The 23,520-nt window shown below is 37.5% G+C and overlaps 1 protein-coding gene across 1 annotated transcript in view; it reads left to right on the top strand.

The window, feature by feature from the left end:
- The window catches only part of TRPM3 (transient receptor potential cation channel subfamily M member 3), a 299,435-nt gene that overhangs the window by 143,508 nt on the left and 132,407 nt on the right, over positions 1–23,520 (top strand). The window contains exon 8 of the mRNA XM_055578293.1: positions 19,433–19,505. Coding sequence (XP_055434268.1) covers positions 19,433–19,505 — 73 coding nt within the window. The remainder of the gene's footprint in view (positions 1–19,432; positions 19,506–23,520) is intronic.

Below are 23,520 nucleotides of genomic sequence, written 5' to 3'. Positions count from 1 at the left end.
TAGTTGGGCTGCAGAGGTATACGATGTCTTGGTAATTGTGACAAACTCAGAAAAAGATGTATGAGAAATAAAAAGCATTTCAGACAAGCAAAAGTTAAGAAAATTCAGTAGCACCAAACCAGCTTTACAACAAATGTTAAAGGGACTGATATAGTCAAGAAATTCAAGAGAAGAAAACAGATCTACAAAATCAACCCCAATTAAGAAAATGGCAATAGGAACATATATAATCAATAATTACTTTAAATGTAAATGAATTAAATGCTCCAACCAAAAGACACAGACTGCCTGAATGGACACAAAAACAAGACCCGTGTATATGCTGTCTACAAGAAACCCACTTCAGACCTGAAGACACATATAGACTGAAAGTAAGAGGATGGGAAAATATATTCCATGCAAATGGAAGTGAAAGCTGGAGTAGCAATCCTCATATAAGACAAAATAGACCTTAAAATGAAGAAGATCACAAGAGATAAGGAAGGACACTACATGATAGGGGATCAATCCAAGAGGAAGACATAACAACTGTAAAAATCTATGCACCCAGCATAGGAGCACCTCAAAACATAAGACAAACACTAACAGACATAAAAGGAGAAATTGACAGTAAGACAATAATAATAGGAGACTTTAACACCCCACTCACCCCAATGGACAGATCATCAAAACAGCAGATTAATAAGGAAACACAAGTCTTAAATGATACATTAGATGAGATGTATCTCATTGATATCTTCAGGACATTCCATCCAAAGCCAGAAGAATACACCTTCTCCTCAAGTGCATATGGAACATTCTCTAGGATAGGCCACATCTTGGGTCACAAATCAAACCTCAAGAAAATTGAAATCATATCAAGCATCTTCTCAGACCACAACTCTATGATACTAGACATCAATTACAAGAAAAAAAACCGTAAGAAACACAAACAAACGGAGATTAAACAACACATTTCTAAATAACTAACAGGTTACTGAAGAAATCAAAAGGGAAATCAAAGAATTTCTAGAAATGAATGACAATGAAAACACAACAACTCAAAACCTGTGGGATGCAGCAAAAGCAGTCCTAAGAGACAAGTTTATAGCAATACAATACTACCTCAAGAAACGAGAAAAACATCGAATAGACAACCTAACTTTACACCTAAAACAACGGGTAAAAGAACAGAAAACCCCAAAATTAGTAGAGGGAAAGAAATCGTAAAGATCCGAGCAGAAACAAATGAAAAGAAATGAAAGAAACAATAGTAAAGATTAATAAAACTAAAAGCTGGTTCTTTGAGAAGATAAACAAAATTGACAAACCTTTAGCCAGACTCATCAAGAAAAAAGAGAGGAGAATCAAATCAACAAAATTAGAAATGAAAAAGGAGAGGTTACAACAGACAATGCAGAAATACAAAGGATTATAAGAGTCTATTATGAACAACTATATGGCAATAAAATGGATAACTTGGAAGAAATGGACAGATTCCTAAAAAGTTCAATCTTCCAATACTGAACCAGGAAGAAATAGATATTATGAACAGCCCAATTACAAGTACTGAATTTGAAGTTGTGATCAAAAATCTCCCAAAAAACACAAGCCCAGGATCAGATGGCTTCACAGGAGAATTCTATCAAACACTTAGAGAAGAGCTAATGCCTATCCTTCTAAAACTCTTTCAAAAAAATTGCAGAGGAAAGAACATTTCCAAACTTGTTCTATGAGGCCACCATCTCCCTGATACCAAAATCAGACAAAGACAACATGAAAAAAAGAAAACTACAGGCCAATATCACTGATGAACATAGATGCAAAAACACATCAAGAAGCTCATACATCATGATCAAGTTGGGTTTATTCCAGGAATGCAAGTATTCTTCAATATATGCAAGTCAATCAATGTGATACACTATATTAACAAATTAAAAGATTAAAACCATATGATAATCTCAATAGATGCAGAAAAAGCCTCTGACAAAATTTAGTACCCATTTATGATGAAAACTCTTCAAAAAATGGGCATAGAAAGAAGCTACCTCAACATGGTAAAGGCCATATATGATAAGCCTCAGCAAATATTATTCTCAGTGGTGAAAAACTGAAAGCATTGCAACTAAGTTCAGGAACAAGACAAGGGTGTTCACTTTCACCACTGTTATTCAACATAGTTCTGGAAGTCCTAGCTACAGCAATCAGAGAAGAAAAAGAAATGAAAGAAATCCAGATCAGAAAAGAAGTAAAGCTCTCACTGTTTGCAGATGGTATGATATTGTACATATTATACCCTAAAGATAGTATCAGAAAATTACTAGAGCTAATCAGTGAATTTAGCAAAGTTGCAGGATACAAACTCAATACACAGAAATCACTTGCATTTCTATATACTAACAGTGAAAAATCAGAAAGAGAAATTAAGGAATAAATCCCATTCACCATTGCAACAAAAAGAATTAAATATCTAGGAATAAACTTACCTAAGGTGACAAAAGAACTGTACACAGAAAATTATAAGACACTGATGAAAGAAATCAAAGACAACATAAACAGATGGAGAGATATTCCATGTTCCTGGGTAGGAAGAATCAATATTGTGAAAATGACTATACTACCAAATGCAATCTACAGATTCAATGCAATCCCTATCAAATTACCAATGGCATTTTTCACAGAACTAGAACAGAAAGTTTCACAATTCATATGGAAACACAAAAGACCCCAAATAGCCAAAGCAGTCTTGAGAAAGAAGAATGGAGCTAGAGGAATCAAGCTTCCTTATTTCAGATTACACTACAAAGCTACAGTCATCAAGACAATATGCTACTGGCACAAAAACAGAAATATAGACAAGATAATAACCAAGAAATAAACCCATGCACCTATGCATACCTTATTTTTTACAAAGGAGGCAAGAATATACAATGGGGCAAATATACAATATACAGTGGGACTTCTTCAATAAATGGTGCTGGGAAAACTGGACAGCTACATGTAAATGAATGAAATTAAAACACTTCCTAACACCATATACAAAGATAGACTCAAAATGGATTAAAGACCTAAATGTAAGACCAGAAACTATAAAACTCTTAAAGGAAAACATAGGAAGAACACTCAATGACATAAATCAAAGCAGGATGCTCTATGACCCAACTTCTAGAGTAAATAAATTTACTTCTAGAGTAAATAAAAACAAAAGTAAACAAGTGGGACCTGATTAAACTTAAAACTTTTGGACAGCAAAGGAAACTATATGCAAGGTGAAAAGACAACCCTCAGAATAGGAGAAAATAATGGCAATGAAACAACTGACAAAGGATTAATTTCCAAAATGTACAAGTAGCTCATACAACTCAATGCCAGAAAAACAAATGATATCAAAAAGTGGGAAAGAATGTTGAGCTTTACGCCAACTTTTTCATTCTCCTCTTTCACTTTTATCAGGCTTTTTCGTTCCTCTTCACTTTCTGCCATAAGGGTGGTGTCATCTGCATATCTGAGCTTATTGATATTTCTCTCAGCAATCTTGATTCCAGCTTGTGCTTCTTCAACCCCAGGTTTTTCATGATGTACTCTGCATATAAGTTAAATAAGCAGGATGACAATATACAGCCTTGACATACTCCTTTTCCTATTTGGAATCAGTCTGTTGTTCCATGTCCAGTTCTAACTGTTGCTTCCTGACCTGAATACAGGTTTCTCAAGAGGCAGGTCAGGTGGTCTGGTATTCCCATCTCTATCAGAATTTTCCACAGTTTTTTTGTGATCCCTACAGTCAAAGGCTTTGGCATAGTCAATAAATCAGAAATAGATGTTTTTCTGGAACTCTCTTGCTTTTTCCATGATCCAGCAGATGTTGGCAGTTTGATCTCTGGTTCCTCTGCCTTTTCTAAAACCAGCTTGAACATCTGGAAGTTCACGGTTCACATATTGCTGAGGCATGGCTTGGAGAATTTTGAGCATTACTTTACTAGCATGTGAGATGAGTGCAATTGTGTGGTAGTTTGAGCATTCTTTGGCATTGCCTTTCTTTGGGATTGGAATGAAAACTGACCTTTTCCAGTCCTGTGGCCACTGCTGACTTTTCCACATTTGCTGGCATATTGAGTGCAGCACTTTCACGGCATCATCTTTCAGGATTTTAAATAGCTCAACTGGAATTCCATCACCTCCACTAGCTTTGTTCGTAGTGATGCTTTCTAAGGCCCACTGGACTTCACATTCCAGGATGTCTGGCTCTAGGTCAGTGATCACACCATCGTGATTATCTGGGTCATGAAGATCTTTTTTGTACAGTTCTTCTCTGTATTCTTGCCATCTCTTCTTAATATCTTCTGCTTCTGTTAGGTCCATACCATTTCTGTCCTTTATCGAGCCCATCTTTGCATGAAATGTTCCCTTGGCATCTCCAATTTTCACAAGAGATCTCTAGTCTTTCCCATTCTGTTGTTTTTCTCTATTTCTTTGCATTGATCACTGAGGAAGGCTTTCTTATCTCTTCTTGCTACTCTTTGGAACTCTGCATTCAGATGCTTATATCTTTCCTTTTCTCCTTTGCTTTTTGCTTCTCTTCTTTTCACAGCTATTTGTAAGGCCTCCTCAGACAGCCATTTTGCTTTTTTGCATTTCTTTTCCATGGGGATGGTCTTGATCCCTGTCTCCTATACAATGTCATGAACCTCCATCCATAGTTCATCAGGCACTCTATCTATCAGATCTAGTCCCTTAAATCTATTTCTCACTTTCACTGTATAATCATAAGGGATTTGATTTAGGTCATACCTGAATGGTCTAGTGGTTTTCCCTACTTTCTTCAATTTAAGTCTGAATTTGGCAATAAGGAGTTCATGATCTGAGCCACAGTGAGCTCCCGGTCTTGTTTTTTGCTGACTGTATAGAGCTTCTCCATCTTTGGCTGCAAAGAATATAATCAATCTGATTTCAGTGTTAACCATCTGGTGATGTCCATGTGTAGAGTCTTCTCTTGTGTTGTTGAAAAAGAGTGTTTTCTATGCCAGTGTGTTCTCTTGGCAAAAGTCTATTAGTCTTTGCCCTGCTTCATTCTGTATTCCAAGGCCAAATTTGCCTGTTACCCCAGGTGTTTCTTGACTTCCTACTTTTGCATTCCAGTCCCCTATAATAAAAAGGACATCTTTTTTGGGTGTTAGTTCTAAAAGGTCTTGTAGGTCTTCATAGAACCATTCAACTTCAGGTTCTTCAGCGTTACTGGTCGGGACATAGGCTTGGATTACTGTGATACTGAATGGTTTGCCTTGGAAACGAACAGAGATCATTCTGTCATTTTTGAGATTGCATCCAAGTACTGCATTTCTGACTCTTTTATTGACCATGATGGCTCCTCCATTTCTTCTAAGGGATTCCTGCCCACAGTAGTAGATATAATGGTCATCTGAGTTAAATTCACCCATTCCAGTCCATTTTAGTTCTCTGATTCCTAGAATGTCGATGTTCACTCTTGCCATCTCCTGTTTGACCACTTCCAATTTGCCTTGATTCATGAACCTAACATTCCAGGATCCTATGCAATATTGCTCTTTACAGCATCGGACCTTGCTTCTATCACCAGTCACATCCACAACTGGGTAATGTTTTTGCTTTGGCTCCATCCCTTCATTCTTTCTGGAGTTATTTCTCCACTGATCTCCAGTAGCATATTGGGCCCCTACTGACCTGGGGAGTTCCTCTTTCAGTATCCTATCATTTTTCCTTTTCATACTGTTCATGGGGTTCTCAAGGCAAGAATACTGAAGTGGCTAGCCATTCCCTTCTCCAGTGGACCACATTCTGTCAGACCTCTCCACCGTGACCCGCCTGTCTTGGGTGGCCCCACATGGCATGGCTTAGTTTCATTGAGTTAGACAAAGCTGTTGTCCGTGTCGTCAGATTGACTAATTTTCTGTGATTATGGTTTCATTGTGTCTGCCCTCTGATGCCTCTTGCAACACCTACCGTCTTACTTGAGTTTCTCTTACCTTGGATATGTGGTATATCTTCATAGGGTATCTTTATGAAAGAGGTAGCATCAATTTTCAGTAACAGAACCAAAAGCAGGAGATAGTAGATAACAGGTTGTTCTAGTTTCAGCCCTGTTCTTCCCTGGTGGCTCAGATGGTAAATAATTTGTCTGTGTTGCAAGACACTTGGGTTTGATCCCTGGGTTGGGAAGATCCCCTGGAGAAGGAAATGGCTACCCACCCCAGTATTCTTGCTGGAAGAATTCCATGGACAGAGGAGCCTGGTGGGCTATAGTCCATGGGGTCACAAAGAGTTGGACACTACTGAGTGACTTTCAGTTTTTCACTTTCCAGTCCTGTAGATAGCCCCACTGAAATTTCCACCAGAAAATGAGTAGATGAGGCATTTAGCCTGTTCCTGTTGTTGGCCTCATCATAAAATCAGCTGTTCACTTTTTCCTGTCCTCCCTGTGTGTCAGCTTAGAATCACAAAGTGCTCTTTAGACTATGACAGAGATTCCAGACATGGACCTGAGGAGCCTTGATTAGGTTCATGACCAATATGCAGCAGTTACCATATTGTGACATGACTTACATGCTAAAATAGACCAAAAAAAGATAAAACAAAGCAAGAGTATCCAAAGCTTATGTTCACCAAATGATTTCATTTGCACCATGTACTTACTTGAGATAGCACTGCCTTGGGACCTGTACAGCATCAAAAGAATAAAGTAAAAATATGGGAAACATAGGCAAAACACTCTCTAACATAAATCACAGCAGGATCCTCTATGACCCCCCTCCCAGAATAATGGAAATAAAAGCAAAAATAAACAAATGGGACCTAATTAAACTGAAAAGCTTTTGCACAATGAAGGAAACTATAAGCAAGGTGAAAAGACAGCCTTCAGAATGGGAGAAAATAATAGCAAATGAAGCAACTGCAAAGAATTAATGTCAAAAATATATAAGCATTTCCTGCAGCTCAATTCCAGAAAAATAAATGACCCAATGAAAAAGTGGGCCAAAGAACTAAACAGACATTTCTCCAAAGAAGACATACAGATGGCTAACAAACACATGAAAAGATGCTCAACATCACTCATTATCAGAGAAATGCAAATCAAAACCACTATGAGGTACCATTTCACACCAGTCAGAATGGCTGCTATCAAAAAGTCTACAAACAATAAATGCTGGAGAGGGTGTGGAGAAAAGGGAACCCTCTTACACTGTTGGTGGGAATGCAAACTAGCACAGCCACTATGGAGAACAGTGTGGAGATTCCTTTAAAAACTAAAAATAGAATTGCCATATGACCCAGCAATCCCACTGCTGGGCATACACACCAAGGAGCCAGAATTGAAAGAGACATGTGTACCCCAATGTTCATCACAGCACTGTTTATAATAGCCAAGACATGGAAGCAACCTAGATGTCCATCGGCAGACAAATGAATAAGAAAGCTGTGGTACATATACACAATGGAATATTACTCAGCCATTAAAAAGAATGCATTTGAATCAGTTCTAATGAGGTGGGTGAAACTGGAGCCTATTATAGAGAGTGAAGTAAGTCAGAAAGAAAAACACCAATACAGTATATTAATACATAAATATGGAATTTAGAAAGATGGTAATGATGACCCTATATGAGAGACAGCAAAAGAGACACAGATGTAAAGAACCATCTTTTGGACTCTGTGGGAGAAGGTGAGGATGGGATGATTTGAGAGAATAGCATTGAAATATGTTTATTATCATATGTGAAACAGATCGCCAGTCCAGGTTTGATGCATGAGACAGGGTGCTCAGGGCTTGTGCACTGGGGTGACCCTGAGGGATTTGATGGGGAGGAAGGTGGGAGGAGGGTTCAGGATGGGGAGCACATGTACACCCATGGCTGATTCATGTCAATGTATGGCAAAAACCACTACAATATTGTAAAGTAATTAGCCTCCAATTAAAATAAATAATTTTAAAAATAAAATAAAAATAAGGGAAGTGAAACTGGGAGAAAGTGATGAGGTCAATCTGTATTTCAAGATCCTTTTTCCAAAAAATAAGAGCTTAAATTCTTTATGGTGGCTGGTGGTGGTTTAGCCGCTAAGTCGTGTCGGACTCTTTGCAACCCCATGGTCTATAGCCCACCAGGCTCCTCTGTCCATGAGATTCTCCAGGCAAGAATACTGGAGTGGGTTGCCATTCCCTTCTCCAGGGGATTTTCCCCATCCAGGGACTGAACCTGGGTCTCCTGCATTGCAGGAGGATTCTTTAGCAACTGAGCCACTGAGGCTTCCCTGGTGGCTCAGACAGTAAAGAATCTGCCTGCAATGCAGAAACCTGGGTTTGATCCATGAGTTGGGAAGATCCCCTGGAGAAGGGAATGACAACCCACTCCAGTATTCCTGCCTGGAGAATTCTATGGACAGAGGAGCCTGGCTGGCTATAGTCCTTGGGCTTGCAAAGAGTCAGACATGACAAGAATTTTCAGCGGTAGTAGTGGTGCCAATAGAGATGGGACTTCTGACCGCGCTTGTAGCTGCTCTGCCTCCGTGCGTGAAGTCTGCCCTTTCAGCGTATGCATGTGCATGTGTCTCTTCCCATTACGATTTTGGTGCAACCGGCTTTATGAGAGTTGCTACCCTCTCTGCAGCACTTTTACTAATGGAATTGGAGGCCATTACAACATATCTGATTCAAGGTCAACACAAGCTTCCTTTTAACCACAACTAACCGCTTATGTAATTTATGTATTTTTTATAAAATACTCATTTCTAGTTATGAGACTCATTTCTAGTGACAAGATCCCCAAACTTCTGGAAATCCATCCTAATGACAGAATAAATTAGCCATTCACTATTCACAACCCTATACTAAGTGGCCGTTGATTGTGCCAAAGTGAAAACTGAAGCCACTATCTGCTCAAAGACCTTGTATTACCAACCAGGATTCCTGTTAGGATCCTTATCGAGGGGTTTGTATTATTCTATATCTTGATGAACATGCACTTCTGCACTTTCTATTAATCACTCAGTTATTTTGAATTATCTGGAACATTAATAATTCATCAGGGAAATATTCTGCTACACTAATGATTTTTAAAAGTCATTGCATTGTGATGATTGAATTACTTATGAGTTTGATTCTTTCCTTCTCTTCCTGCTACTATCCTCAGGAAACACATCTCCAGACTTTATTAAGTAATTTAATGAGTAAATAATAAATACTTTAGAGATGTGTCCTTTAAGGAATTTCCAGGTGTAGCATGTTTGATGTCTTTAAATCTATTGGTTAACATTATTATTGTTTAACTTTGCTAAATTCCTAAAAAATCATATGAACTATGCTGATTATTTGTTGTGTAGCTATGGTATTTCTCTAAAATTCTCAGACATGTTACAAAGCATTTGTTAAACTCAGATATCATCTCTTCCATATCTAACACAGCATGAAATGATTGTGAAAATGTTCCTTTCTATTTTTGATAGATTGAGCCAAAGTGTTTTTGCAGCTTATAAATGTCTTTCAGTTTGATATCATGGTTATTTTCATTTTCAAAAGCCAGCCTCAATCTCCATGTCTACTTTCACAGATTTATTGCTCACTGTGACATAAATATAAATCACAAATTAATCTAATTTGTGATTAAAGGGAGTCAGTTTAATTTTCTCAGTATTTTTTTTCTGTGCCTTTATCTTATTCAACTATACCTGCGGGCTTTTATACACGGGAAGTCCATGATTAATTCAGCCACAAAATCTCTTATTTTGTTATTTAGGTGGTGACTGTACTTGTTTGCTGCTCAGAAAATGAACCAGACCATCTTCAAACATAAAATTACTTATCCCAAATCATTTCTGTATTTCTGGGTCTTTTATCATTTTTCTGTAATATATTCTTGCTTCAAGTCTTTGTCTAAACTATGATTTAATCCAAAAGGCACCAAAACACTGTGGTGAAACATATGGGTCAATACTTTTGGATTAATTGGTGCCACCTATATCTCATAAAAGTCATATTAATACTTTGGCTGTTGTTCAGTCACTAAGTCATGTCCGACTCTGCAACCCCCTGGACTGCAGCACACCAGGCTTCCCTGTCCTTCACTATTTCCCAGAGATTGCTCAAATTCATGTCGGTTTAGTCCGCAGTGCTATCTAACTATCTCATCCTCTCCTGCCCTCTTCTCCTTTTGCCTTCAATCTTTCCAAGCATCAGGGTCTTTTCCAATGAGTCGGCTCTTCACATCAGATGGCCAAAGAATTGGGGCTTCAGCTTCAGCATCAGTTCTTCCAATGAATATTCAAGGTTGATTTCCTTTAGGATTAACTGATTTGATCTCCCTGCAATCCAAGGGACTCTCAAGAGTCTTCTCCAGCATTAAAATTCAAAAACATCAATTCTTCAGCACTCAGACTTCTTTATGGTCCAACTCTCATATGCATGCATGACTACTGGAAGAACCATAGCTTTGACTATACAGACCTTTGTCAGTAAAGTGATGTCTTGGTTTTATTACACTGTCTAGGTTTGTCATAGCTTTTCTTCCAAGGAGCAAGCATCTTTTAATTTCATGGCTACAGTCACCATCTGCAGTGATTTTGGAGCCCAGGAAAATAAAGTCTGTCACTATTTCCATTTTTTTCCCCATCTATTTGCCATGAAGTGATGGGACCAGATGCCATGATCTTAGTGTTTTGAATGTTGAGTTTTAAGCCAGCTTTTTTACTCTCCTCTTTTATTTATTATATATTGTATTATATATTATATATAGTAACACTAAAGCTTCAATAATTTCTAAAACTCAGTCTGCCTAGTTTCTATCACATAATGTTTGACTAAGTGCTTAGCAGTAATATAGTGTCCAGGAGACTCTTGTGTTAAAATTTACTCTTAATGCTTAAAATACTCTTGATCTGTAGCCTAACAGACCTGTTCACTTTAGCTGTTACTATTTGTGTGTGGAATGTGATACTTTTTACTTTTTGGTTTCTCCAAACCAGTTTCCTGAACACAACTCTTTGGTGATGATTTATTCACTTAACAAATATTTACTGAGCAGGGACTAGCAATCTTGTCTGCACATGGATCTCTCTTTAAAACAAAGAGATATATGTGCAAATAAGGGCAATGAAGGGTTAAAGTAGTATGCTAGACAGCCTTACAGAGTATCATAAATACACAAAGAGAAGTGAGGGTTCCAATCCTAATTCTATAGAAAGGCTTCTTCAGTAGTATATGTCAATGAAATTCTTGTAGTTTGCTCACTAAGTAGAGAGAAGGGCTTTCCAAAAAAAAAGAACTGAATGAACAAAGGCTAAGAGGCTAGAAACAACATCCAAACCCCTGAAAGGATTAAGCTGTTCAGCACAAGGGGGGCATCAGGTGTGTGGGGTTGGGTCATGGCTGTGGTGGTGGGAGAGGATGCAAGGGCATGGTGGTGAAGATGTAGTCAGCAAGAGACAAGACAAAAGAAATTGCCAGGAATGGAATACCAGCATTCCTTGAATGCCCTGCTAAGAATTTTTAGTTTTGTACCATAAATAATTGAGGCCATTAAAATTTTAATAAGAAGGGTTATATAATCAGGAAGATTGCTTAAATAGCTGCATGGGGAATAGAATGGAAAGACCAATAATGAAACAACTGGAATAGTTAAGGTACTACAGACTGAAAATGCTGTGATAGTGGGGATGGAGAAAGAAGTTAATAGTGAGAAGCACTGCAGTATGTCATTTTCCACAATCTGACATGTCATATGTTAAGTTACTTTCCCTCTGTCTCTCCTCACTAGACTACACTCTGTGAAGGCAGGACTTGTTTGTCAGTTTCATTCACTGCTTTGTTCCCAGCTCCTAAACAGTGCCGAGCACAGAGAAGCTCAGCAAAGGTGTGTTCAATGAATCACTTGTATGCAGAGGTTGAGGATGACAAATTCCTGACTTTAAATGGGTGCAAAATGAAGCAAGAACAGAAGCAGAGAAGCTGGTTGGCAGATAGGATGAAGGGACAGATAACAGTGAAATCATCTCATCTTGAACAATTGAACTTGCATTCATGTGAGAATCAGAATTCCACCCAAGCTAAGGCAATCTGTCCATAAGCGAGCTAAAGACATAAAATGTCAAACTGAATTGGGGGGAAAGTTGTGTCTTTCTTTAACAAAAATGTTTGACGTTTGTTGTTTTGAAATCTTGAAGAACACATTAATTTCTCTATATTCCATAGTGTTTTGACAAAATAACCAACCATGTCAAATCAATTTTAGGCTGCATGTTGAAAATACCAGTCTTACAAGGAAAATCAGGCTTCATTTACTAAATTGCCTTTAAAATAATTAGATTAATGACTTCTACCTAATTTAAAATTTTTCCTATTAAAATTTTCATTAACAAGATTTGATAGAATGAACACATGTGACTGTCTCTTCTACCCTTCAAAATAACAACAACAACAAAAAAAAACCAAAATGACAAAAAATATGTACCTTAAACACATCCGTATCAGAGCTCAGCATGGACAAAGGTGGAAAAGGGTAACATGTTAGGAGATAATAAATTTTAAGTAATTTCTGGATTATTAAAAGCAAGTATAGAAACTACAGTTTTCTAAATAATTAAGTTATTTCACTTACCATAAAGGATCAAAATAAAGATAGCAGGAGAGCCCTGGGAGTAGAATCAGAATAATGAATTAACGCGCTCCTCTTAGATTAACTAAGCCAAGAAATTCCATACCTACAAATTTTATCCTATAGATATATTAAGCCATGTGCATACAAGGGTATCCCCTGCAGTGGTGCTAATATTGACAAAAGATTGGGAACAACCCATATATTCATTAATAGAAGTACATGCATATAATGAAACATTAAGCACTGAACAGATAATGGTGCACATCTCTTTGTGGCTGAATGGAATGGTCTCCAGGATAGATTGTCAAGTGAAAAAAAAAGTGAAGTATAAAGCAGCGTGTACAACTTGCCACCACTTATGTGAAAGGGAGATACATGTATTTCTCTCTATATGTGTATAGAGCATCTCTACAACTAATAATGCTGGCTACCTTTCTAAAGGGGTGCTGGAAAACTGACAACAGAAATGATACAGTTAATTTTCACCATATATTTTTCTGTACTGTTGGGATTGTTTTTGCCATGTGTATGTATTATATATGCAAATATACGATACTGTTAAAGGAAAAGGAAGGTGCAGAAGGGAAATGATAAGAAAATCTAGACAATGAAAAACAAAATATGATGAAAGAAAACACACAAAAAAATAGTAATTAAATGTAGCTGAATTCATTTCTGCCTTTGAGAGAAAGATTCTACTTGAGTTTTAGAAAAGACAACTAGCCTTGCTGTTTACAAGATACAAACCTAAAACAAAGTGACCACAGAAAAGTGACAGTCAGATGGAATAATATACCAGACACATCCTAATCTCCCATAAGTGCATGTGTGACTACTACAATATTAACGTAAAGCAAAATACGGTACAAAGAAGCAGCACTAAACAGGAAAAGGACACACTGTATGCTGAATAAAAGTCCAACCCACCAAGAACAGATTGTCACAAATTGTTTTATCAATATGTATATATTCATACGAAGGAAATAATGTTTATTTTCAAGGAATAATTGTTACCTAATAGAAGATTTTAACATGAGTAATCAGAAAGAAGAAACAAGTAAATATGTAGATATTTGAATAAAAAGTAGTATGTAATCTATATATAATATTGAACTTGTACCCAGCAAGTAGGGAGTAAACACTTTTTTCAAACAAAATAATACATTTAGAAAATGTTTTAAGTATATACATACATATACTCTCTAGTATTAAAACAATTTTAAGAGAAAATAAATTGCATATATTTTAAAGTATAAAATACATATAAAATTACATAAGGCATATAAAAACATGTGAGATACATAAACATATAAATGTATTTGTTAGGAACAAACAATGAAAATAAATTGACCAGGAAGTCAACTTCTAGGAAAAGAATAGCTAAGGAAGCAAAAGCAGAAGAAACAATGAGCAGAGAATAGTAACTTCAAATTTTAAGTAATACTATTGATCAATAAAATGAAAATCTGATTCTTTAAAATGACGGTGATTTTGATCAAATGAAAGAAGAATGAAAAAACATCCATAGATTTGTAAATACAAAGGAACTTTTTAAATAAGAGAATTACATGTTTAATTGTATACCAACAAACTTGAAAATCTATATGAAATCTTTGACTACATCAGAAAATATATAAAATTGAGCCTAGGAGAGGCAGAAAATCTAAACTGATTAATAGCTGTTGAGAATTTACAAAGATGATCAGTGATCTATCCCTAAAAATGATTCAGTGCTAGATAGCTTATAAACATTCTACTAAATCTGCCTGAAGGAGAATTCCTTCATTACATTTATTGTTCTGGGGCATAGGTAAATTTAAAAAGCTTCCCAATTCATACCAAAAATATACTGTAACCCTTATACCAAAACCAAGAGGAATGGTGACATATACCAACCTTACTTACTAACATAATCGCAAAGATTCTAAATAAAATAGTAACAAATAATATTTTGCAAATTGTTGTTAAATAATAATACATTAATTAATTGTTTTTTATTATTTATTTAACAATTAGCAAAATATTATATGCTACTATTTCAGCAATACGTGAACCGTGAACTTCCAGATGTTCAAACTGGTTTAAAAAAGGCAGAGGAACCAGAGATCAAATTGCCAACATCCGCTGGACCATCGAAAAAGCAAGAGAGTTCAGAAAAACATCTATTTCTGCTTTATTGACTATGCCAAAGCCTTTGACTGTGTGAATCACAATAAACTGTGGAAAATCCTGAAAGAGATGGGCATGCCAGACCACCTGACCTGCCTCTTGAGAAACCGGTATGCAGGTCAGGAAGCAATAGTTAAGAACTGGACATGGAACAACAGACTGGCTCCAAATAGGAAAAGGAGTACGTTAAGGCTGTATATTGTCACCCTGCTTATTTACCTTATATGCAGAGTCAGATCGGATCAGTCGCTCGGTCGTATTGGACTCTTTGCAACCCCATGAATCGCAGCATGCCAGGCCTCCCTGTCCATCACCAACTCCCGGAGTTCACGCAGACTCACGTCCATCGAGTCAGTGATGCCATCCAGCCATCTCATCCTCTGTCGTCCCCTTCTCCTCCTGCCCCCAATCCCTCCCAGCATCTGAGTCTTTTCCAGTCTTTTCCAATGAGTCAACTCTTCGCATGAGGTGGCCAAAGTACTGGAGTTTCAGCTTCAGCATCATTCCTTCCAAAGAAATCCCAGGGCTAATCTCCTTTAGAATGGACTGGTTGGATCTCCTTGCAGTCCAAGGGACTCTCAAGAGTCTTCTCCAACACCATAGTTCAAAAGCATCAATTCTTCGGTGCTCAGCCTTCTTCAGAGTCCAATTCTCACATCCATACATGACCACAGGAAAAACCATCCTTGACTAGATGAACCTTTGTTGGCAAAGTAATGTCTCTGCTTTTGAACATGCTATCTAGGTTGGTCTTAACTTTCCTTCCAAGGAGTAAATGTCTCTTTATTTCATGGCTGCAGTCACCATCTGCAGTGATTTTGGAGCCCAGAAAAATAAAGTCTGACACTGTTTCCACTGTTTCCCCATCTATTTCCCATGAAGTGTTGGGACCGGATGCCATGATCTTCGTTTTCTGAATGTTGAGCTTTAAGCCAACTTTTTCACTCTCCACTTTCACTTTCATCAAGAGGCTTTTGAGTTCCTCTTCACTTTCTGGCATAAGGGTGGTGTCATCTGCATATCTGGGGTTATTGATATTTCTCCCGGCAATCTTGATTCCGGTTTGTGTTTCTTCCAGTCCAGCGTTTCTCATGATGTACTCTGCATATAAGTTAAATAAACAGGGTGACAATATACAGCCTTGACAAACTCCTTTTCCTATTTGGAACCAGTCTGTTGTTCCATGTCCAGTTCTAATTGTTGCTTCCTGACCTTCATACAAATTTCTCAAGAGGCAGATCAGGTGGTCTGGTAGTCCCATCTCTTTCAGAATTTTCCACAGTTTATTGTGAAATGCTGGGTTGGATGAAGCACAAGCTGAAATCAAGATTACTGGGAGAAATAATCAATAACCTCAGATATGCAGATGACTCCACCTTTATGGCAGAAAGGGAAGAAGAACTAAAGAGCCTCTTGATGAAAGTGAAAGAGGAGAGTGAAAAAGTTGGCTTAAAGCTCAACATTCAGAAAACTAAGATCATGGCATCTGGTCCCATCACTTCATGGGAAATAGATAGGGAAACAGTGGCTTACTTTAGTTTTGGGGGCTCCAAAATCACTGCAGATGGTGATTGAAGCCATGAAATTAAAAGACACTTACTCCTTAGAAGGAAAGTTATGACCAACCTAGATAGCATGTTAAAAAGCAGAGACGTTAGTTTGCCAGCAGAGGTCCAACTAGTCAAGGCTATGGTTTTTCCGGTAGACATACATGGATGTGAGAGTTGGGCTATAAAGAAAGCTGAGCACTGAAGAATTGATGCTTTTGAATTGTGTTGGAGAAGACTCTTTGAGAGCCCCTTGGACTGCAAGGAGATCCAACCAGTCCATCCTAAAGGAGATCATTCCTGGGTGTTCATTGGAAGGACTGATGCTGAAGCTCCAATACTTTGGCCACCTGATGCAGAGAACTGACTCATTGGAAAAGACCCTGATGGTGGGAAAGATTGAGGGCAGGAGGAGAAGGGGACGACAGAGGATGAGATGGTTGGATGGCATCACCAACTCAATGGACATGAGTTGGGGTGAATTCCAGGAGTTGGTGATGGACAGGGAGGCCTGGCGTGCTGCAGTCCATGGGGTTGCAAAGAGTCAGTCGTGACTGAGCGACTGAACTGAACTGAATAATACATTAAAACCAAGAAACTTTATATCAAGCTATAATATGTCAAAACTACTATTTCAATTCACATCTCCACCAGGAATACTTAAGAATATCTGATTTTCTGCATCTTTGCCAACACCAAGAGTGGTAGGTGAAGACAACTCTGGTTTTCTTGTTTGATTCGTCTTTTTTTCTGAGAAAGACATATAAATTGAGTGATATTTTAAACATTTTAACTTCAAATTTAAATTTAAAGATTTAGAGGAGTGGAGACATAATATATCAGGTCAACTCAAGGGAAAATTATGAAATAAATTTCATCTTTGGATCCTTCATCTTTGGTCTCCCTCTGGTCAGACTCTTTCTGAGGTCCTTAGATTCTTCAGTCTAAGCATACCAGGATGGGGGCATGGACAGGTGGACAGCTATTCCCTCCACATCAGCTTTCCAGAAAACCTGTGATGCCCCAGAGCACAATGCCACCTCAGGTTCCTTGATAAACAATAGCACAAATGTCTGTGTCTCCACCACCCCGACCCCGAAATCCTTTAGCAACTCTATACTGTAAACCTTCCTTTCCCCTCCTCAAAGCTGTTTCAAAGAAAGCCTGGTAATCTGTTATTTCAGAGTAAATTTAATTAATCCATTTGCTGCCTCAGAAGAATTTGCATCTGAAGTGGGATCTCTAGCCGGTGGAATTTAGGCATCTGCAGAACAAGTAGGGGAGACGTTTAAGGAGTTCCATTTGATGCCTAATTTCTGAATTCTTCTAAAACAATGAGAGATGTTATTCTGATAGTCTGCAATTTGCTACCAGCTCAGGACACAATAATACCTTTCAGACCTTAGCCAGCCCTGGCTTAAAGAGTTAAAGGTGTAGCCAAAATTCCACTTCTGCCTCTTGGTTCTCTCTGCAGTGGACTTCAAGTTTTCTTCCCAATTCAGGCACTCCTGAGTTCAAAACAGAGAACTGCCCCTCATCTCCCAAGTGGATTTTCTGGGGGCATCAAGAGCTGTTTGAGAGAATGTCCTGATGGCACTTTGGCCAAACTTGTGCTTATGCAGAAGCAGATTTTAGTACAAACCTGCTGGAGCCGGGGGCACCGCCTCCACCCTGTCAGAGGTCAAAGCTGTGGCCTGGAGGCCAAACACAGCACTTAGGTGGATTTTGCCTGGCTCCCTCTATCTCTTTTACATTTTTTAATTCAAAGGCCTATGAGGCTTTTCAACTTGTAATCTCTACCTTACACTCACCCCAGGCTCTGATTGAAGGACATAAACAGATATGAATGGTTAAGCCGCTATTAACCCATTTGGGTCAGGTGCTCAAAGATCTTGTTCCTTTCCTTAGTTCTTCCCAGTATTTAAGGCACACGATAGAAACGAGACAGCTACTGACTTCCTGGCATAGCTGTCCTTCTAAGTTGATGCTGACCATAAACAAATGACTCTGTCCCCGGGCAGTGGGCTAGAGGATTTCTAAACAACTGATAGTTTAACAGTCTGTGAGTCTAGGTACCTGTGCTCTTCATCATGGTAAAAAATTTAGAATTATATATTGTTGAATTGCTAAGTCATGTCTGACTCTTTGCGGCCCATTGACTGAAGCACACAAGGCTTCCCTGTCCTTAACCATCTTCCCCAGAATTATGTATTAGCCAATCCTATGAAGTTTACTTCCTATGTAGTTAGAAATAAGCAAGCCCCATGAGTTCCCCATTTTACAGATAAAGAAACTTGAAGTCTAAAGCAATTGAATACAGTAGTAATTCAATCAATGTAGATATTCAAATCATCTTTTGGCTTCCTTAAGTAGCTTCCCTCTGACTTGAAAAAAAATCTTTGTTATCATTGAGCATGTTTTAATCCTTCACTGCTACCTCTGTACTCTCTGCCTCCTCATTCATCCCAAAAGAATACTTTTCTTACCAAAATTAAAAAGAAAAATGTCATTGTATTGTCTGCTTTTTCATCCTTACCACCTGGATACTGCTAAGTCCTTCTCAAGAAGGTTTAAGTTGTTGAGAGGACTGAAGGATCTAGAGGCATCACAATATTGAAACCGTTGAGTAGCTATTGCTAGGAGAGAATGTAGTGACGGCTATATTGTACACAAGCATAAACACACAAACACATACAGACACAAACACGTGCACAGATGCACATGGCACCTTTACTGAAGGCATACTAACTTTTTAAACACTTAATTTCTCAACTCAGTTTAAGTTATGGCTTACACATTTTTGAAAATTTGGTAAGTTTTCATTCTAAAGCTGAAATGATTAAAGGGGACATTTTTCCTTTGTGTCTGGTTTCAGAGATTGTAACCATAATCAGTGAATTATCTAAATTGGTTTCTGTTTGGAGGCTATTGAGGCATCTCCCTCTTAATGGATTGCAGAGCCCTCTAATTGAATTCTCACCATGTATGCTTTCTCTGTGGTTAAAAATCTACCTTATAGATATTAAGATAGTCTGTGTTCAAATACCGTCTCATTGATTTAATTTCTCTTGAGGGAAAAAAATGTATTGCTAATGGTCACCTTGTCTCAAATTGCAGATTACAGTATTTCGGATGGGATCAGAAGGACACCAGGACATTGATTTAGCCATCCTGACAGCTTTGCTCAAAGGTAAAGAGTTTCTATATACAGGGAGTACAAAAGTAATTTAAATGGATTAGACAGCAATCTTATGTCTCCTAATAGTGGATATAATCCCAAATAATACCATGACACATCCAATTATTGATAACATAAGGACTTCTCTTGTAACACATTCTTTTTTTAATTTATTTTTTAATTGAACAGTAATTGCTTTACAGAATTTTGTTGTTTTCTGTCAAACCTCAATATGAATTAGCCATAGGTATACATATATCCCCCACTTTTGAACCTCCCTCCCATATCCCTCCCCATCCCACCCCTTTAGGTTGATACAGAGCCTCTGTTTGAATTCCTGAGACTTACAGCAAATTCCCGTTGGCTATCTATTTTACATATGGTAATGTACGTTTCCATGTTACTCTCTCCATACATCTCCATACATTCGTAATGCTATTAAATTTCCCTATAATAGGCCTATTATAGTGTGACTTGATTTCAGAAAATTTATAAATTTTTAAAATTTTTTATTTATTTATTTAATTTTTGGCTGTGCTGGGTCTTCGTTGCTGCACAGGCTTTTCTCTAGTTGTAGCAAGCAGGGGCCCCTCTCTAATTGTGGCATGCATGTTTCTAATTGTGGTGGCTTCTTTTGTTGTGGAGCATGGATTCTAGGGCACTTGGTCTTCAGTAGTTGCAACCCAAGGGCTCTGTAGTTAGGGTTTCCAGGCACTAGGACACAGGCTTGGTTGCTCCACAGCATTCTAACATCTTCTCAGGGATTGAACCTGTGTCTTCTGCATTGGCAGGTGGATGTTTACCACTGAACCACCAGGGAAGCCACTCAGTAAAATTTAAATGTACTACAATTCAATCATGACTACTGAATCATAAAAATTTATGAAGTAAAAGGCATGCCTTGTCCCTTGATAATAAAAAAGTGAAACACTGCATTTATGTCCTTGAATCAAAATCATAGTAAATGGAGACGTGGCCCAATTATCAGTTAAAATATTAGTCATCTTAATATCTTCTATTCAGAATATTTTCTTTCTCTTTCACCAGTTTGTGAGACAAGTGTACTTCACCTTCAAATTAGTCTTACAATTTATTTGTTCTAATATATAATAGTTTTCCAACAGTTCTGTATGTGACCATATTAAATGCATTTTATATTATAACCAAGTAGTTATACATATGTAGTTAGAAATCTGAAATAAAGTAAATAAAATAGTATTTACATTTGCTATATGCAATGAAATGGGATATTTTCAATTTTAACCTATTCTGTTCTCTTTAATGCTGATTATATCCCACCAAATTGATTTATGACACACTAATGGGTCATAACCTGCAGTTTTAAAAACATGGCCATAGAAGATTAAAGGAAATTATGATTGCTCTCAGAAATTAACATTTCTAATCACTATAATGAACATTACTTATGCAGCAGTAGATGCTAATGGGAATTTATGCCATTAAAATATTATGGTGTGTCAACTCTATTTTGTGCAGGCTTTGAAATGCTCTCTGATTTTAACCCAGTTGATTTGTGAAGGATATCAAGTGTAATGCTTTTGCTGACTTCCTTAGAGGCCAAGAATATATTTATATCAATTTCAAACTCTTCTAGTTTGTTAAATTTTTCTTCCCATGTATTTTAAAACTTATGCCTGGACAAGTAACACGGTTTAACATTCAATTTTTATAATTATGCTTAGTTTTCAATTATCTAATATATAAGGAAACTTTGTGTGATTCAGTTTTTATTCTAACATCTGAGAAAATCAGAAGTAAGGTGGAAAGAGGAAGACAAGAAAGAGAGATGAAACTAAGCAGTGGTCCACAGATTCAGGACCTAGGGGAGGAAAGAATCAACAGGGAAAATATACATTTGCTGTTCCTTCTTCTTTGTCCCATTGAGTTTCATTTTTTTTTTTTTTAGGATCTGTATATAAAGAATACTATTTACGTGATACAGATTTATTAAGTATGTTCAAAAACGAAGAGAAAAGGGAGTCAAAAAGAAGTTGTTCCAGAGATCTAAGAAGCCCATAGTTTCTCAAATGCTGACACCTGAGGTAGCTTTTGAGACTAGGTGATGTCACATCACATTTGTCTTTCACATTAAGGAAACTGCTCTCTGATATGTGTGATCTGAAACTAGAGACTGCACACCCTTCATCCTTCTGCTTTTCAGTCCTGCCTCCTCCCCTCAACCCCTGCTCACACATACACCCAGGGAATTCAAGGACTAGGAGCAGAATAGAGTTGCCAGAGAAAAGGCAGGACATTGAATGTTTAGATCAATAGCAAATAAATTTTTGGCTTAAACTTGTCCCAAATATTGCATAGGACATACTTACACACACAAAATTATTTGTTATTTATCAAAATTAAAACAAAGCTGGGAGTCCTGTATTTTTATTTGCTAAATCAGGTTCTTTTACTCAGAGGAGTTGTGACACCATTAATACTTCTGAACTTCAAACACCTCTAGAGATTCTGCAGGAAGTGGAACTCAAGAATCGAAGATCCCCTCATTCTTCCGTCTGCCTCTGTCTCTCAGGCAGGCCCTGCCTAATCATAGCAATCTGAGATTTCCACTGGAAAGGGCCCCAGACTTACCTTAACAAACCATCCAGTGCTTATCAACTTGCTCTGGCAGTCACCTTATCCTGTCTGCATCCCCCATGCAGCAGTTTCAGTGAAGCCAGAAAACATCTACTCATAGTAGAAGTTATTTTAAGTGACCCCTTGATCCTTGCTGTGCATAGAAAGAAAAAGTGAAAGTGTTAGTCACTCAGTCATGTCTGACTCTTATTGACCCCATGGACTTTTAATCTGCCAGGCTCAAAGTCCATAGAATTCTCCAGACAAAAATACTGGAATGGGTAGCCAATTCTCTTCTCCAGGGGATCTTCCTGACCCAGGGGTCGAACCTGGGTCTTCTGCATTGCGGGCAGATTCTTTACCATCTGAGTCACCAGGGAAGCCTTCTGGGCACAGAGTTACTCACAATTTTTTCCTCTTTTCTCAGACACCTTGGAGGTCAAATCATGTGGATGTATATTCTTTTACTTCTGTACATGCACTGAAGTGTAATATGGGATGACAGCTGTCTATAAATGAGGAATTCTTTTTTTTTTAGGTTTAATCTTCATTGGTAAAGTTCATCTGTGGCATAAAGAGAGAATAACTTCTATTGCTTACTTCATTTTCTGAAAAGTATCTTAGAAGAGAGTGCAAAAATGATAGAGTCCTCCTCAAAATTGTCAAGATCATCAAAAACAAGGGTAGTCTCAGAACTTGCCACAGCCCCAAGGAGCCTAAGGAGACCTGACATCTAAATAATAATGTGGTTTCCTGGATAATATTCTTGAGTAGAAAAAAAAAAAGAACATTAGGTTGAAACTAGATAAATCTTAATAAAGTATGTACTTTAGTTTGTTTATTTTTTTTAATGTTAAGGGAAAAATAACTTATGCTCTCATATATTATGGATCTGAACAATAGACAGACTGTAGCAAAAAAACTCCACACTTCTTCATGTCAAATTGACAAAAAAAGGAAAAAGCATCTTATGGAATTAACTGTACAAGTCAAGTGCAGATATAATCAAAACATCCACAGGCAGTATTTAAAGAGTCTTTATAAATCACACAGGCATGGATAATGTGCACGTGATCAGTCACTCAGTCGTGTCTGACTCTTTACAACCCTATGGACTGTAGCCTGCCAGGGTCCTCTGTCCATGGGCTTTTCCAGGCAAGAATACTGGAATAAAAATTCAAATACCAAGAAAAATAGTCAATGTTCTAACTTTAGAAAAATTTCTAGTAAGAATGCTAGTGATTAGATTAAATCATACAAAACAGTGAAAATCACTATTTTCTGAGCCATTTTCCTTTAAAACTGTATCTTTTAAAAAACTAAATGAATAATAAAAGTAAATAAAATCTAATGTTTTGAAACTACTTCTGAATGCATCCCCCTCCAACTCTATTAACTAGAAAATGCATAATTATTGTCACAAACTAGTACT

This window comes from Bubalus kerabau, chromosome 4, assembly GCF_029407905.1.
Source record: "Bubalus kerabau isolate K-KA32 ecotype Philippines breed swamp buffalo chromosome 4, PCC_UOA_SB_1v2, whole genome shotgun sequence".
In the NCBI taxonomy this organism is placed as follows: Eukaryota; Metazoa; Chordata; class Mammalia; order Artiodactyla; family Bovidae; genus Bubalus; species Bubalus kerabau.
Note: the sequence above shows the minus strand (reverse complement) of the source record. Positions and strands in the feature narration are given on the sequence as shown.